Source organism: Lacerta agilis, chromosome 6 (assembly GCF_009819535.1).
Source record: "Lacerta agilis isolate rLacAgi1 chromosome 6, rLacAgi1.pri, whole genome shotgun sequence".
NCBI classification, from domain to species: domain Eukaryota; kingdom Metazoa; phylum Chordata; class Lepidosauria; order Squamata; family Lacertidae; genus Lacerta; species Lacerta agilis.
The window spans coordinates 51,822,614-51,839,359 of record NC_046317.1 but is presented as its reverse complement, the minus strand read 5'-3'; the positions used below and the strand labels follow the sequence as shown (position 1 = coordinate 51,839,359).

The 16,746-nt window shown below is 43.4% G+C and overlaps 1 protein-coding gene across 4 annotated transcripts in view; it reads right to left on the bottom strand.

The window, feature by feature from the left end:
• Nucleotides 1-16,746, bottom strand: part of SCUBE3 (signal peptide, CUB domain and EGF like domain containing 3) — a 110,835-nt gene that overhangs the window by 78,495 nt on the left and 15,594 nt on the right. For all 4 annotated transcript variants that reach the window (XM_033152656.1, XM_033152657.1, XM_033152659.1 and 1 more), the window contains exons 2-3: nt 6,278-6,400; nt 3,074-3,199 (exon numbers count right to left, since the gene is read on the bottom strand). In XM_033152656.1, coding sequence (XP_033008547.1) covers nt 3,074-3,199; nt 6,278-6,400 — 249 coding nt within the window. The remainder of the gene's footprint in view (nt 1-3,073; nt 3,200-6,277; nt 6,401-16,746) is intronic.

Genomic DNA, 16,746 nt, shown 5'->3' with positions numbered 1-16,746 from the left:
GGAGTAAGCATTCAGAGCCAGCTACCTCCCCTGTCAGCAATTTCCCCTAAAAATGTGTTTGAAATATATAACTTGGAGATTGCAATCTTTCAACATGAGACCCTGGGGCAGTGAGGGTGGGAGGGGCAGCATTTCACTGATGAAATGTCAGTGTTTAAATAACTCTGAAGAATCCCAGCTGTTGCTGCTGCTTTTACTTAAAACTCGTATGTCCAGACACAACAAAAATAGTATACAGGGCTTTAACAGCAAAGTTTTACAAAAACCGTTCCTGCAGAAAACTACTCCAATACAGCTGCAGAAAGCAGGCAACTGTGGAATAGGATACAGTGCTGCAGAATGAGCCCACAGCCCAAATTTGCACAAGGAAGCCAAGACCCATCTTAGAGAAGGAAACAGAGCATTTGGTAATGAGAGGGGGTAAAGGGGGCAGAGATAAGTCACTGACAGAAAAGCAACCCTGGCATTCACTAGAGGTCTAGATACCGGTACCTGTTTGTTTGTTTGTTTGTTTGTTTTACCTCCCCATCTCATTTAAATTCCATCTTTCCTACAAGTGTCGCAATTAAAATGCATATTGGATCTTTAAGTGTGGCTTTAGTAAGCTGGCAACCCTAATATGTAGAAGCACTAGGGCCAACTTGTATATTTGGCAACCTAGTAAGTTAATGAAGGCAGGAGAGCCTGGCGTGCTCTGGTCCATGGGGTCACAAAGACTCGGACACGACTAAACAACTGAACAACAACAGTAACTTAATGTTCATTAGAGACATTTATGCTTATGGTATAATCACACATAATACTTTTTAAAACATGCATCAAACCTCTTTAAACTATTCTATCCTTTTTAAAAGTTAAATTTTGTTCTTAACCCAGTTGGATTGAAAATGAGCTTTGCCAAAGAATGTATCAACTTTAATAAGAAATACTGTAGTACAAGCCTTAGTGTGGCAACCAGGACAGAACAGTTACATTTCTCTGTGTGAGTGGGGCTAAAAAGCAAGTTTGGCCTAACAGATGAGCAATGAGAGTGATATAGACTTTTGCTACTATGAGAGGTGTGAAGGTGGATTTGTGATATCAGCAATCTAGACTCTTTGCGGCTTTAAGAAAAGTTCTCATGCATGTGGGGAGGACAATATTGAGACAAACTCAGATTTGACTATGCTACTTTTGCAACCCAATGGCATTCTAGATCCTGTGGGATAGGGTACTGCTTCACCCTATATGTATATAATGACAGTTCTCTCTCAGGTGGGCACCCCTGCTATTATAAGAGAACAAGGAAGATGTCCATGGTGAGTTCTGGCACCTCTTTTTCTAGAAAAATAGCACTAGCTTTAACAACCTTATTTTCAAGCTTGTGATTTTTTTTGAGGGTTCTCAATGTGGTGCCCACCACATGTTGCTGGACAACAGCTTCCATCATCCTTGACTACTGGTCTTGCTGGCTAAAGTTGATGGGAGCTGTAGTACAACAACATATGGTGAGCAACACATTGCATATCCAGAATGGAAACCCTTTTGATCATTATAATCTGGGGAGGGGGGGAGTTGAATCATTCCACTATGACTCAGTAGCAGTGCATATGCTTTCTATCTAGGACAGGTGTGGGAAACCTTTGGTCCTCCAGATGTTGCTGAACTACAGCACTTATCAGCCCTGACCATTGGGCTGATGGGAGTAGTAGTTCTGGATGGCCAAAGGTTCTCCACACCTGATGCTTCATACGCTCCTCTTTGTTGTCTTACAATGTGTTCCAGAAGTGTAAAAACCAAAGTGGTGCACAACACCTGAAAAGACAGAAATCAAAAGGGAAAAGAAAGCACTTTGTAGCCCATAATTAAACTCTTCTCATCATTTGTGGCTGCAAGTCTAATGATTTTGTTCATCCCTGCGCAAGTGCCTCAGTGAGTCACCCTGGCAGGCAGGCAATCCAATTGCCAGCTGGCAGAACCCAGGGGCTCGCCAAGACTTGCTGTGGACAGGCAACGTTTCTAGGAATGCTGCCTCTGACGGTATTCAGGAAAGCCTGTAGCCCTGCTCACTTGCTAGAACAAGAGCTGAAGGCGTGTCTGAATTAGGGACTGAGATGCTCCCAGCGTTTACCCCACAAAGGTTCAATCTGAATGCTCAAGGGCACTAGTCACTGCACTTTCTCTTTCTAACGCCTGGGGTAGAAGATGCAGAAGTGGCAGGCAATCCCAGGCCCCAGCAGAGAATCTTTTCCTACATGGGGAAATATAACCGGGATCAATATCCTTAAAGATAAGATATTAACGTAACTTAGGCAGGGAAAGGAAGAAGCTTTTATAACAGGCACTCACTCAACATACATTAACTTTTACCATCTCTCTCCCCCACCCCTTGCTTTTTTCCCACTGGAACGAAATGATAGACAAAAGAAGCTTTATTCACCAACATGATTTTTCTCCATAGGTTGTTTGGAAAATAAATCCAGCTGCCTTATCTCTGTCTCCGGAGAAAGTGTTAAAGATCTTTACTTTAATCTTCACCCTGACAGAAGAAGCCACTTCAGAAAAGTTTGCATTTCTCTATGAGATAGAGAATCAATCTACCCTGCAGCGAAACTTCACAGCTGGGGTGTTTATGCAATGCCACGTGATGGCAGAGTCAGCAGAAATAGAAAACTGCTGCATTTCAACTGTAGTTCTGGGCCAAGATGCTTTTCATCTTTCCACTGGATATACGTAAGACAGTGAAAAAGAACAGAGGAGAAACAATGGATTCGAAGAAAGCATGCTTCAGCAGATACAGTGCACATTTCAGAGCTCATTGCCTCTGTCTGCTTTGAACAATGCAGAGCTCTATGAACAAATACATAACAGCGATGAGATTGACACCTGCCTGCCAATGTAATTGAGTCAGAAAAGTTGCACTCAGCAATTCACAGAAATAATTCAACTTTTGGATCCAGAATGCAAATATTCATACCTCTGAGGGCTCTTGTTTCAGGCTGCTTCTGAAATAGGAAGTCTATACGGCAAATCTTACACTGTTATTTATATATGTTTTGAATATAAACAGTTTGACAATATGTGAATCTCTTACCAAGGCAGTTATGGCCATCATGTGCCAGGCGAAAGCCATCATAGCAGGTACATCGATAATTCCCTGGGATGTTGACACATTCATGGACACAGCCAGCATTGTCGTCACGCTCACATTCATCAACATCTGTACATAGAATGGAGAACATCAGTGGTTGAAGAATTACCAACTTTTCACTGAGCACATGCATGAAAATCATTGAAGGGCTTTAGCTAGAGTTTGTAAGTTTACTAGACCATCAATAGTATTGTTCAAACAATTGTATTCACCGTCAATAAACTCAAAGTAGCCTACAACAAAATTGCTCACATGTCACATGGTTCAAAATGACCCACTACGTATCCTGTCAGAAACTGCCACTCATGCTCAAAACTTTGGCACCAGGTCATTTGTTAAAGCCACCATAATTGCGTTTTCTATATTAAATGCAAGATGGATGCATCTCTACCATTGTCCAACATAATCCCAGAAATATAGCCTTTAGTTTTTGATTATCCAATCAGGAATTTATGCATGCAATACTATTGGAAACTTGATAAAGGGATGTACCCAAAACAAGTCCTTGTTTATTATGTGATCTCAGAATTTGCTCTCTCAGTTCTGTTTCAAGATGGGCTTGATACTTTGATCATTCACTGGAGATAAAACTCTAACACTAACACTGAGGTGGCCAAGTTGCTTAACTGAAAATAATTGGTGGAACCACATAGGGGGGGAAATCAAGTAACTCAGACGCACAGAGTAATTTAGCCATTCCTTTGATTCAGGATTTCAGCAAGAAAGGACCAGAAAAAAATGTCACATGACATGACACTGTGACAGCACTTTGGGGATGGGAGCTACGTTCATCACGATTTAGAAAGACTGTTCATGAAAACCAAATCTGTTTGCTGGGGGGGGGGGAATCCCATAAATTATATTTAACCCAAGTTTCAGCCCTTGGGTCAACATGTATGTATGAGCCTTAGTAGCAGCTTTTTTGCTGCAAGGAAAGTCTATGAGGGCTATTCAGTCCAGTCTCAGACCACTTCAGGTCCTACAGATTAGATTATTCCCTGACCGTTTTGGCTGGATATCTGTGAAGGGCAGAGGCAGCCACATCTGCAGGGATTTTAAGATAGTGGTGGCTAACCCTTTTAGGTCCAAGGGCTGCACTGAGGATCACACTAACATAGGCCCACATACCACATGTATAACACACACAGAGACTCAGATAGCCACAACCCACCTACCCAGCCACATTTAGACAGCCTTCCCTTCTGTCCATCAGCAGAGGAGTGGGTGGGTCATTCTTCCACACTGCAACACTGGAATAAAGTGTAAAACCAGGACTACAGAAACGCTGCCAATGCAAGAAAGTTACCAGGAAACAGGTAGTAGTCCCCTTCCTGTTTCCTGAGTCCCATGACTTTCTGGCTTTGGCAGCACCCCAGAGGGAGAAGTGGCCCCTTTTATGAAGAAGAATCCTTTTTGACCCTATTGAAAGTCTACTGGACACCCAACAAAAGCCAAAACTGCAAGCAAGGACTGCATGGATAAGGAGGAAGCAAAAAATAGGTTAGTGGTTTTTTTAAAGAATGTTTTTAAAATGAGTGTTTTTAAATTTGGAAAGGGGTGCTCCACAGAAACATCTGGGGACTATTCATCTGCTGTTCAGGGTGTCTCAGAGTAAGAGGGAGCATCAGCCCAACAACCTTCTTGTCTGAGGTCTTTCATTGTGCAGCTTCTCAGTTTCCCCACATTCTCCTCTGCCTTGACTGTTCTATTGTACTATCTTCTGCTTCTTTCCCCCTCCTCACCATCCCCTCCTTGCCTGCCCTTGGCTCCTGGTCACTCCCTCCATTCTCTTCCCTGTCCTCTGTCCCTCCTTACTTTCACTCCATTCCTCACCTCTCACTCCTCCTCCTGACAGATGCAGTTTAATTAGAGCCGCACGGTGGGATGGCCACCCTGTTTCTAGTCACAGCTGCAGTTTAAGAACTTCATGGCTGATGCAAGAGCTCCCAATATCTGCCAATTTGGAGCAGTCAGGGCTTATGGTTGTTCAGGAGTGGCCTCCACATCAATGGGGGGGGGTAGATTACAGGCAGGGCTTTTTGTCAGCTGGAACTCAGTTCCAGCACCTTTCAAGGTGGGTGCCATTGCCATTGTAAGAGAACAAGGGAGGCATTCATTGTGTGTGTTTTCTAGAAAAATAGCACTGGTTACAGGGATACAGGAAGCTGCCTTATACGGAATCAGACAACTGGTCCAACCAACTCAGTACTGTCTACACTGACTCACAGCAGCTCTCCAGGTTTCTGTCAGACAAGGAAGACTTTCCCAGCCCTACCTGAAGGTGCAAGGGATTGAATTGGGGGCTTCCTGCGGGCAAAGCAGATACTCTACCATGGAGCTACAGCCATTCCTCAAGCTACTGTATCTCAATGGAAGCTATCAAACATGATGAACATAAACTGAGCTGGCTCAGTTGGTGGAGCACGAGATCTCAGGGTCATGGGTTTGAACCCCACATTGGGCAAAAGATTCCTGCATTACATGTGGTTGGACTAAATGACCCTCATGGTCCCTTCCAGCTCTATCATTCTATGATCCACAAACCCTTCAGGGCATGTCCCATAAGTGGGGTCCCTGTGCTGTAGAAGGGAACCCCACGCATCAGCACCCTTGTTATGAACACAGGTACACACAGTCCACCATAACTGTGGGCAAGTTTCTTTCAGCCACGCTGATCAGTGGAGACCACTGCATCTGACAGTGGTGGTGGTGGTGGTGGTGATGGTAAGGAGCATAATGAAAGCTGAAACAGAACTCACCAAATTCTCTAGGGCCCTGAAATTATCTGAGAATACTTATTAAAGCTAAGCGAGCCTCTCCCTCATCAGTGCCTAACCAGATGCAGTCTGGTAGCCCCATGCTGTTTCACCCCCGCACAAAATGAATAATCCATTTATTTAGCTTAATAAATAAAATTAAAACCATCTGGAAGAGCCATTATTCTGACCACATTGGCTGTGAGAGTAGCAGAGTGATCTTCACATTTTTCAGAGACACCAAAGGAACTTCACTGCAGCTAAGACACAACTAATAAAAAAACTCTTTGAAATATAATGGGGTTTTGCCCCTCTGCATAAAACAGCATAAAAGAGCATGCAAGCATTTCCTCCAAATCTTTGCTTCAATGGGCTGACCTATTCTCCCTACCTTTGCAGTGCTTCCCATCTCCGGTGTAGCCAGATTTGCAGATGCATTTGTAAGATTTGGGAGTGTTCTGGCAGATGGCGTCAATGTGGCAGTTGTCAGTCCCATCAACACATTCGTCAATATCTGCAAAGGAAAGAGAGGGGGGAAATGACATCATAAAAGCCTGATTTATTGAGTTTCATTAAACACACCAGACAACCTTTATCTTGGGAAGTCTGCAAACTGAATTCACAAGAGCAGGCATATCAGCTGAATCTCCCCAGGCATCAGGATTGTGCTCCAGGATGGTTGCATTTTAAAGCAATAGGTCAGTTTCCAGGATTATGGCAAACCCTTCCTCAGTGGCGAAAACCCATTGCAGCAAGCCTTTGTTGTAATTCTGCCCTGGGACTTAGTGGTGAAGTTTGGGTACAAAATCTCACACATACGGTAAATCTTCTGGTTTCCTTGGCTGCTGCAAAATTAGCCTTTGCTAAACACTGATGAGCACAATCAGAACTAAATAAAAGGGAATGGCTTCAGAATTCATACATTACAGAGATAATGACATTAGTCAATCTCACAGTATATCAAAAATAAGCTATTAATATCCAGTCATTACATGAAACAGGGATATCAATTATATTTAGGGATATCAATTATATGCTATATTAGAGCACAGCATTTGATACAAGAGAGTGCTGCAATTCAGATGTACCTATCACATCTTAATTAGCTGAGATAAGCACAAGCCTTGTGCCACATACTCCTCCTTGCACCTCCTCTTCATTTCCCCTACAGCAGGCATGGCCAAACTTGGCCCTCCAGGTGTTTTGGGACTACAACTCCCATCATCCCTGACCACTGGTCCTGTTAGCTAGCCATGCCTGCACCTACAGCATGAGTCAACACTTCCTGAATGAATTAACCATAGTGTCCTGTTACACTTGAACTGGAAACTATGGTTACCAGGATTTGCACATGCTAGGATTACAAACCATAGTTTGCAGCTGGTTTAAGATGCTGCCTTGTTCCGATCATGATAACTATAGATTCCCATCCCTATGTAAAGGGAATCTATGGTTGACAGAAACTTCCTGGGTTAATCACAATACACCAAGATGTGAAGAGGGAAGGAGCAGTACAAATACCAATTGAGTGGGCACAAAGCTTGTGCACATCTCAGCTTAATAAGAAACCAGGCTACTGTTTTGAATTGTTGCATTTATTATATAGCAAGGGGGGGGGGGGGGGCCTTCATGGATCACTGCCTTGTCGTGGCGAAGGGGCTTGAATTACTCAGGGAAGCTATGGACAGGTCAGGGAAGCTACTAACATGAGTCTGACCAAACTGCGGGAGGCAGTGAAGGATAGGCGTGCCTGGCGTGCTCTGGTTCATGGGGTCACGAAGAGTCGGACACGACTGAACGACTGAACAACAACAACAAAGGGGGGGATCCAGCCTGACATTAGCAACAATTAGGAATATCTAAATCCACTGAGTTTAATGAGTTTAGACACACCTAACTTTTTATAGGATCAGGCAGTTTGCATGTAATAAATAGAAATTTGATATGCAATTAACAGTATTCAAATAAGGGAATCAATGGCAAGATTCTCAGCAAGAGGAATGCAGCTTTTGTCTTGTTAAACGTAATCCTTATGCCACATATACTACTGGCAAGGTTCACTATGACTCTTTCTGCTCTGCTTGTAGAACCCTATAATTTACATTATATTCTTCCATCACAGAGGCTAATATCTGAAGAATTATCTGGTATAGAGGATTCCACTTCATTGCATGGAGCTGAACTGGGCGGCCTTTGTGTCTCTTTCAGCACTACAATTCTGTGAATCTACAAAACCAGCAGGAGACATAGTTAGTGGTGAGTGCAGATGACTGTGGCCTCTTCTAAGTGAATAATTTTTGGCTTCCTTCTACCAAGCATTGTTACTAAGATTGTTCACCTGGCTCCTTCCAAGCCTCAACAGTACAGTGACTAACTCTTGTTCTCAGGTCCGTCAGGAAATAACATGATTAATAACAACTATAAGCTCTGGCTTTGCTCAGGATGTGGTTTAGTTGGTAAATGGTCAGATCTGGGTCATGCCTGAATCTTGAATAAAGCTCTGTGAATGACAGCCTTTACAGCTTTTCCTCTACTGGTTGTAATCCAGACATTGTCAGTGGAGTGTTCAATGCTTTAGGTCTTAAGGCCCAGATAACAGTCAAAAGGTACATGATCTGGTGCTGAAGTTAAACAGGTCTGGACCTGCCCAATAGGATGCTGCAGAGGAATAACAAGTTCAGAACTCTTCAGAAATATGTGAAATAAAGAAAGGAAGACTATTTCAAAACATGCATCTTCTTAGGTCATGTAATATTCCATTATATTTCATCTCAGTACTGACTGAATTCTGTTTGAGGTGTTTCACCTGTGATTGCTGTTACACTTGCAGTTCATATTTTGTGCTGCAGGGAACAGGACATCTGGACAGGACACCACAGTTTTACATTTCTCAAAAAGTATGAGAGTGTGTGAAAAAAGCCAGATCCTAAATAGTTACTCAATAACAACAAAAACAGACAGCTGAATCTGTAGGCCAGGGGAGAGGAACCTGTGAAGCTCCAAAAGTTGTTGGGCTGCAACTTCTATCACCCTTCACCATTGGCTATGCTGGCTGGGAACTCACAGAAGTTGGATTCCAACAACATCTGGAGGGTGAAAGGTCCATCCGTCCATCCCCCTGTGCTAAAAGGGAATGGAGAAGAATTTACCCCTGTCCTCCTCATTTCCCCCTCATCTGTTGCCATCATAAGCCAGACATAATAACTTTGGCAGTATTCCCAGCCAAAGTTATTATTTCTGGCTTTACCTATGTGTGTGCATCATGAGATTCCAAACTATGCAGTGTGTATTTTAACCAAAAATAAAACCATTTTACCCAATAGAAGACAACTAAAAGGAGTCTGCCAGTCTCCAGCTGGCACCAGGTCTTAGGAAATGCAAAGACAAACTTAAACCCTTCCTCATCCTCTCCCAAATCCAGTTTATCCAACAGCTATGTTGCATCTGGCTTTCAGAAACTGGCATCTGTGTGTATGAGCTCATTCTTAGCTACCAAACTGCTCAAATTTAGCAAAATGTATAGAGCAGAAATTTCACAAGGTGCTTTGTTTTGATCAATAAACTCGGGTTTTATAAAGCTTATTTCATTGAGTTGCAGGAAAACTGATTCGGATAGTTTTTGTTCTACCTCCCATCTTCAACTCTTGAAAATATTGGTTTAGTAGCCACTGGAAAACCTTAGAGAAGATGAAACTAATCTGAGGAAAAGCAGAAGTGAGAGATCAATTTCAAAATTGGTGGGTGGAAAATAGATCAGCCTGAAATACACTGGTAAGGAAGTAGGGAAGAACGTGCAAGTTTCCTCATCATAATCCTCAAAGAGCTGTACAACTTACATTCTAAAACCAATGCAACAATTGCCCAGATTTACCTAAATAGCTGATCTTGTGTTTGGGGGGGGTGTGTGTTCCAACCCATGGTCTATTTATTCAGGAAGCACTTGTGTGGGGGTTGGGTTTCATTGCTTGTTGTATAAAGAAAAGCAGCCCCAAATATTATAATGGCCTTTTTTGTTCATTTCTGTAGGGTTACCATCTCTGACAGAGTTCCTAAAATTTTAAAAGCTGCATAGCAAACACAAAATCAACAGGTGGGCCACAGGGAAGATGTGTCTAGGAAATCTTCACAGGTTGAATTTCTATTGTTTGGCAGGATTTTGTTTGTTTGTTTGATTGATTGATTGATTGATGAGCTTACTTAAAGACCTCCCCTTCATATAAAATATCGAGGCAGTGTACAACAAAATATGCAGGCACAGTAAACATAAAATACGATACAAAATAAAAAATTATAATAAAAATGACTAGCTCATCTTGAAAAAGTTTAAACAACTGGATTGTTGACTGGAGCTGGTTTTAGGGAACATATGACTTCTTTGCTAGAACTGCTCCACTGGCCATCCATCTGTTTCTGGGCACAATTCAAAGTGCTGGTTTTCATCTATAAAGCCCTACATCAGGGATCCTCAAACTTTTAAAACAGGGGGCCAGTTCACTGTCCCTCAGACACTGTTGGGGGCCGGACTATAGTTTGAAAAAAATATGAACAAATTCCTATGCACACTGCACATATGACAGTTTATATCATGAACATCAGGGATGGACTGAACAGGAAGAAATTGTGTTTTCAAGGGAGGAATAGCTACATGGGCATAGCCAGGATTTATGGAAGGGAGGGCAGGCTTCATGCTGGGGGGGGGCAGGACCTCAGTTAAATATTTTTATTGATTTACTTGATTTAGGTGGGGGGGCAGCTGCCCATAGATATCTAAATTAAAGATGGATAGATAAATGTGATTCTCTCTCTCTCTCTCTCTCTCTCACACACACACACACCCCAAAGTGGATCAGCCTCACCTACATATCAGCAGTCAGAGCGCTCGCCTCCTTGCTGGCGATGGGAGGGAATCTGCTGCCACTACCACAAACTCCCGCCCCCTCACCCACAGGGCGGGATGGTGCTCCTTGCTCCCGGAGTTGCCCACGGCAGGGGCGGCAGCAGTAGCGGATTCTCACGGGCAGCTGAACGTGAGCGGGTGCAGCCCCAGGCTGGGGCAGGTCGTTGCCACCGTGCGGGCTGCTTGCTTTGGCTCCCGCACCTTTGCCATACCCATGATCTGAGCCGGGTCATCGAAGACCCCCGGGGCCGCCTTTGCGCAGCCTGGCGAGGCGCACAATTAACAGTCATGTGCTCTCCTGCCACCTCCGTTGCTTCATGCTTCGCAACTGTTCCCATGTTGCTGATATTGCTTGCAATAAGGCTTAAGGTCATGCTTGCACACGGGATGTCATACTTCCTTTCACCTTAGACAGCAGTGGGTTCTGCAATTGCCGTGCGGGCCGGATCTGGCCCGCAGACTGTAGTTTGAGGACCCCTGCCCTACATGGCTTAAGTCCAAGCTATCTGAAAGACCGTATTCTCTCATGCAAATGTGCCCAGGTTTTGAGATTTGGGGGGGAAGTGTGTTTCAGTCCCACCAGGCACACTTGGTGGGAACACAGGAGAGGGCCTTCTTGGTGGCTGCTCCCAGACTTTGGAACTCCCTGCCTAGAGAAACTGGACTGACTCCCACCTTGTCCTTCCGCTGGCAGGTGAAGAGTTTCTTGTTGCAACAGGCTTTTGGGAATTGACTGCTTTTAATTAAGGGGCTGGTGCTGTGCTATTTTTGTTGTAATTATTGATATGTTTTTAAACAGATTTTACATAAGTATATAGTTTCAATTCTCAATGCTTAATTGCATTTCAATAATTGATTTTTCTATGTTTTTAGAGGTACTGTACTTGTTTTAATCTGTAATTTTGCCTTGAGTCCCGTCAGGGAAAAAGGCAGGGTATAGCTAAATATATACTAATAATAATATTAACATTGGCATAAAATGGTCTTCAAGAGATGTCTGGAAAATCAGTTGCAAAGATGCCTGCCAATATTCTTCTGGAAGAGTATTCCACAGCTTGGGACCAGAGATACTAAAGGCCGGACTTCTCATTGAAGCCAAATGAGTTTCTGAATCATGGGGGACAATTAAAGGTACCCCTTGAGAAGATCTCACTGTTCAAGCTGGGATATAAGGGCTCAGGCAGGGCTGGCATGAGGTGGGGCAAAGCAGCCGCCTTGGGTGACAGAAGTTGAAGAAGTGTCACTCCCACAGGCAGTCTGCCCAACTCATCAGCAGAGAAGCAGTGCCAATTTCTGGCAAGGTCTCGTGAGATCTCATTAGAATATTGTGAGATCTCGCTGGAAGCCACCACCGCTTTATGGGCACTGCCACACCTTCACCACAAATTCCCTACCCAGCAACACATTCTCATTTTGCCTCAGGCAGCAAAACGGGTTGTGCTGCCCCTATGCTCAAGTGGTCCTTAAGATACCTTGGACCCAAGTTGTTCAGAGCTTTGTATATTAATAGAGAAATTTTGAACCTAGCCCAGTAGCATATGAGCAGCCAATGCAGGTTTTTTTTTAAAGCAGAGATGTCACATGCCCTCATCAGCAGTCCAGCCACTGCAATCCACACTAACTGGAGTTTCCAGACCAGGCTCAAGGGCAGCCCCACATTCAATGCATTGCAGTAATCCAGTCTCAGGGTCCATGGGGTCACGAAGAGTCGGACACGACTGAACGACTGAACAACAACAACAGTCTCAGGGTTATCAACAAGTGCACTAAAGCAGTCTGGCTATCCTGCTCCAAATATAGCTACAGCTGGCATACCAGAACAGAACAAAGCAAAACAGGCAATTGGCCTACCTTCCAGACTTGGGGGCCACCTACTTTCCTTCATTGGAGATTTTCAAGCAGAGGTTGGATGGTCATCTGCCATGGATGCTTTAGTTGAGATTACTACATTGCTGGGGGTTGGACTAGATGGCCCTCATGGTCCCTTCCAACTCTACACTTCTGTTATTCTACCCACAAAGCATCTGTCCTCCCAAAATTCAAATTCAGTTTATTGACCCTCATCCAGTCCACCACTGCATTCAGGCACCAATCTAGCTCCAATTATACAGCTAATACAGGCTTCCAAGATTCTGACGTTATGGAGCCACATGTTTTTAGCATACTAACAACATCATGGTCCAAAAATCCTAATGGCAACACCCAACGGCTCCATGTAGATGTTAAAGAGCATTGGGGACAAAACAGTGCCCTGTAGAATGTAGCACAAGTGCCAGGGAACCAAAGTGCACTCCCCCAAGGCTACTTCCTGGACTCAACCATGCAGGTGGGACCCACTCCAATACAGTGTTTCTGATACCCATCCAGGAGGAAACCACGATCCATGATATTGAAAGCTACTGAGAGACTAGGTTTCACTCTCCCTGACCCTCTCTCTGAATAAAGGTCCTCCACCAGAGCAACCGAGGTGGATTCATTCCCAAAAACAATGCAGAACCCAGACTGGAGTGGATCTAGGTATTCAGTGTCACCTGGAAACACCTGCAGTTGTTCTGTCACTACCCTCTCCACCACCAGGATCTCTATACATTGGGAAGTCCATCTAGAGCCATTAGAAGAAACCTATCAGAGCACATCAGTGTCTGGGGGTGGACCATTAGAATTGTTCCCCCATCCCTGCAGGCAGGAATACTCACTGCAAGATCAAACTTCACTTTATGTTAAAAGGCAAGCCTATTGTCTAACACGAGGGACCCAGAGCACAGTTCTAGGCTTGGTGTTTTTGCACTAGGAAGAGCTGCAAAAATAGCTTCCGTAAACTGCTGTATGCCATGAAAAAGTTCACATAACAAGCAGGAGAAACCCCTACATGTAATAATGCACTCCCCCCCCCACTATTATTCTCATATTTCCAGTATGTTTTACTAGGAAGCTTTAATTTGCATCAGCAAGGCAGTACATACATATGTGCTATATAAACATTTACACAATGTATTCATATTTGTTATTTTACATTAACCACAGCCCAGGGTAACCACCACATCCCTGGGTCATCAATCAAGAATTACAATCTGACCCAAACCACAGGAGACATGAAAAGATTTACAACAGGGAGAGGAAAGCTGAATCCAACTTTTTGTTGAGAGCCTCACTTCCTTGTCTTGTGGTAAAGCAGCATTGTGCTATTGTAATTTGGCCTGATAACATGACTAGATTGCTATACTGGCATGGGGTGACGCTTGGCATTGCCAAGTTTCCTTATTTCACCACATATATGAAAGCCAAAACTAATCACTGAGTGAAAATCTCAGCTTCTTTAAATCAAGTAAGGCTGTTTTCACAAGTGATGCTGAAGTAGGGATTTATTTTAGTTTCCTTTATTGCATTTCCTGGATCAGTACATAGGTTGTAAAACTATACTGGCTAAAACGTACAATTATCAACACTCAAAACTGATGTGTTCTAGACTTGACCTGAAATCCTAAGACCCCTGAGAAGGCACGCATAATCTCCCCCTGCATGCTATCTCTGAGACCTGAGATAAGCCAGACTTGTTCATCCTTACACTGAGGTGTTGGAAGTACAACAGCAGAGAGGGTTAATGTGCAACTAAAAGGTTAATTTTGTTAGTGTTAATGTCAACTAGCCAAGAGTAGGATGGATTGTGTTGTTTTTAACAACCAGGTAGAGTGGTGTGATGTTTGCTGAGGTAGCATCATGGGCTGTGTAGTTCTATTGGCTGTGGGGTGCCAATAGATTTCTCAGTGCAAAATGGATACCGAGAATCCTATCCTTAAATAATGCAAATAGCTGTTGATTACATATGGAGGTGTTCTACTTCTTTCTCAACAGGGCTATCTGGTGGTCCAATTGCAGTGTGTGTTCACAATGAGTGAACAGAGGCATTTGCATGCATCCAGAGCTCTTACTCCTCCCAGACTGTGAGAGCAAGTCTGTCTCCTATTAATGAGGATGGATGGATGGCCTATGCCACTGTTTGCTTCCTCTGTTGTGCTTGTCAAAGCCTCATGCTTGGCCTGGTCACTTGTAGAATGAAGCTAAAGGAGTCAAGTAGGGAAGGGGAAAGATTGGGGCACCAACAGGACTGTGCGCCTGGGTAACATACTTGGGGGGAGTGGGATTGCAAAAACCACATTACGATAATGATTTTATGAAGGCCAACTGAAATGTTACAAGTTGTAGGAAGTTGATGGTAGAACTGAAAAAACTGCACTTAAATCCCAGCAATTTAAAATTAGATGCGACAGGCCTGTTTCTTTAAACCTGTGTTTGTCCCAATCAAATGCCCTCTTGTGGGCATCCACGGGACATGCAGATCACCAATCACAGCAGTAGACAGATGGGTCCTATATAGCCTTTTGGGTTATGTTTTTTGAGAAACAGAACTTACCAAAGCTCAAACAGACCCAAAGACTGTTCTTCTTTCCATTTAATCAGCAGCTGCCCAGGACCTCACCCAGAAGTACCTCATAACTTACCTTATGATGGCAACACACCTTGCAGTTGATCGACACTGGAGAACTCTAAACCAGTGTTTTTCAACCTTTTTTGGGCAAAGGCACACTTGTTTCATGAAAAAAATCACGAGGCACACCACCATTAGAAAATGTTAAAAAATGTTTAAAAATTTAACTTTGTGCCTATATTGACTTTATAAAGTAATTTTTCAATTTTTCCCACGGCACACCAGGCAACATCTCGCGGCACACTAGTGTGCCGCGGAACAGTGGTTGAAAAACACTGCTCTAAACAATGATTTGTCTGAAATGTTGTTTATTTTCGTATGGGACTTGATATTAATGGAAAAACTAGCTAAGAAAGTTCGAGTCCAAAGAAACAATACAAAGTTTTATAAAACTTGGTTCAGCTTTACTTCCTATGAAACTACTGTACTAAAGAACATGGATACAGACCACCAGCAACTCACAGGGACATATGGAAATATACTTTTATTTGAAGGAGAACTAATTGTGTGTATTTGAATAATTGTGTGTGCTCGGGAGAGTGGGGTCCTTTCTTAAACCACGAACTTAGAAACACCACCACACAGCAGATCTCTTTGCATGACTGGCATAGTGTAGTGCTGTGTTTTGCACAGAGATGTACATAGGACCCAGAATGTGCAGTGTGCTCACTACAGAATTAAGAGAGCCACGTGTGTATGAGCACAGCCATGTGCATATCACAAGTTTTGTAAGCCACATTGGAAATGTTTTTGCATCAAAGGGTGAGGCCTGTATTATTAATTCACCCCACTACCAACCAAGTTTTCAGAGTGAGCAAGATGGTAGTTGAGGAAAACTCAGCCCCCAGTAAGAAAAAGACAAAGAGGATAACACCATAAGGTGCTGAAGGAAATGGTACAAGTCATTTATTAATTTTCCATTGTTATGCCTAATGTATTGCAAAGCACAAATTCCTCATTCATGAGAGAACAGGTAGCCATGACCTCTGACAAAGCAGCCCCAGCCCTTATTACATTAGTGCAAGGATTTACCCTTGTACAATGGGACTTGCCACCCCTCACCACTTCCGCCCATACCCTCCCCAAATCTGCTTTGGAGGATTGGGGGAAACCACAGAACAGATTCAGAAGAGGAGAGAGGCAGGGAAGCTCAGTTCCGCAAGAGTAAAAATAATAATAATAATAATAATAATAATAATAATAATAATAATAATAATAATAATAATATTTATACCCCACCCATCTGGCTGGGTTTCCCCAGCCACTGGACGGCTTCCAACAAAATATTAAAATACAATAGTCCTTCAGATATTAAAAGCTTCCCTATACAGGGCTGCCTTCAGATGTATCCTAAAAGTATGGTAGTTGTTTTTCTCTTTAACATCTGGTGGGAGGGTGTTCCACAGGGCAGGCGCCACTACCAAGAAGGCCCTCTGCCTGGTTCCCTGTAACTTCACTTCTCACAGTGAAGGAACCA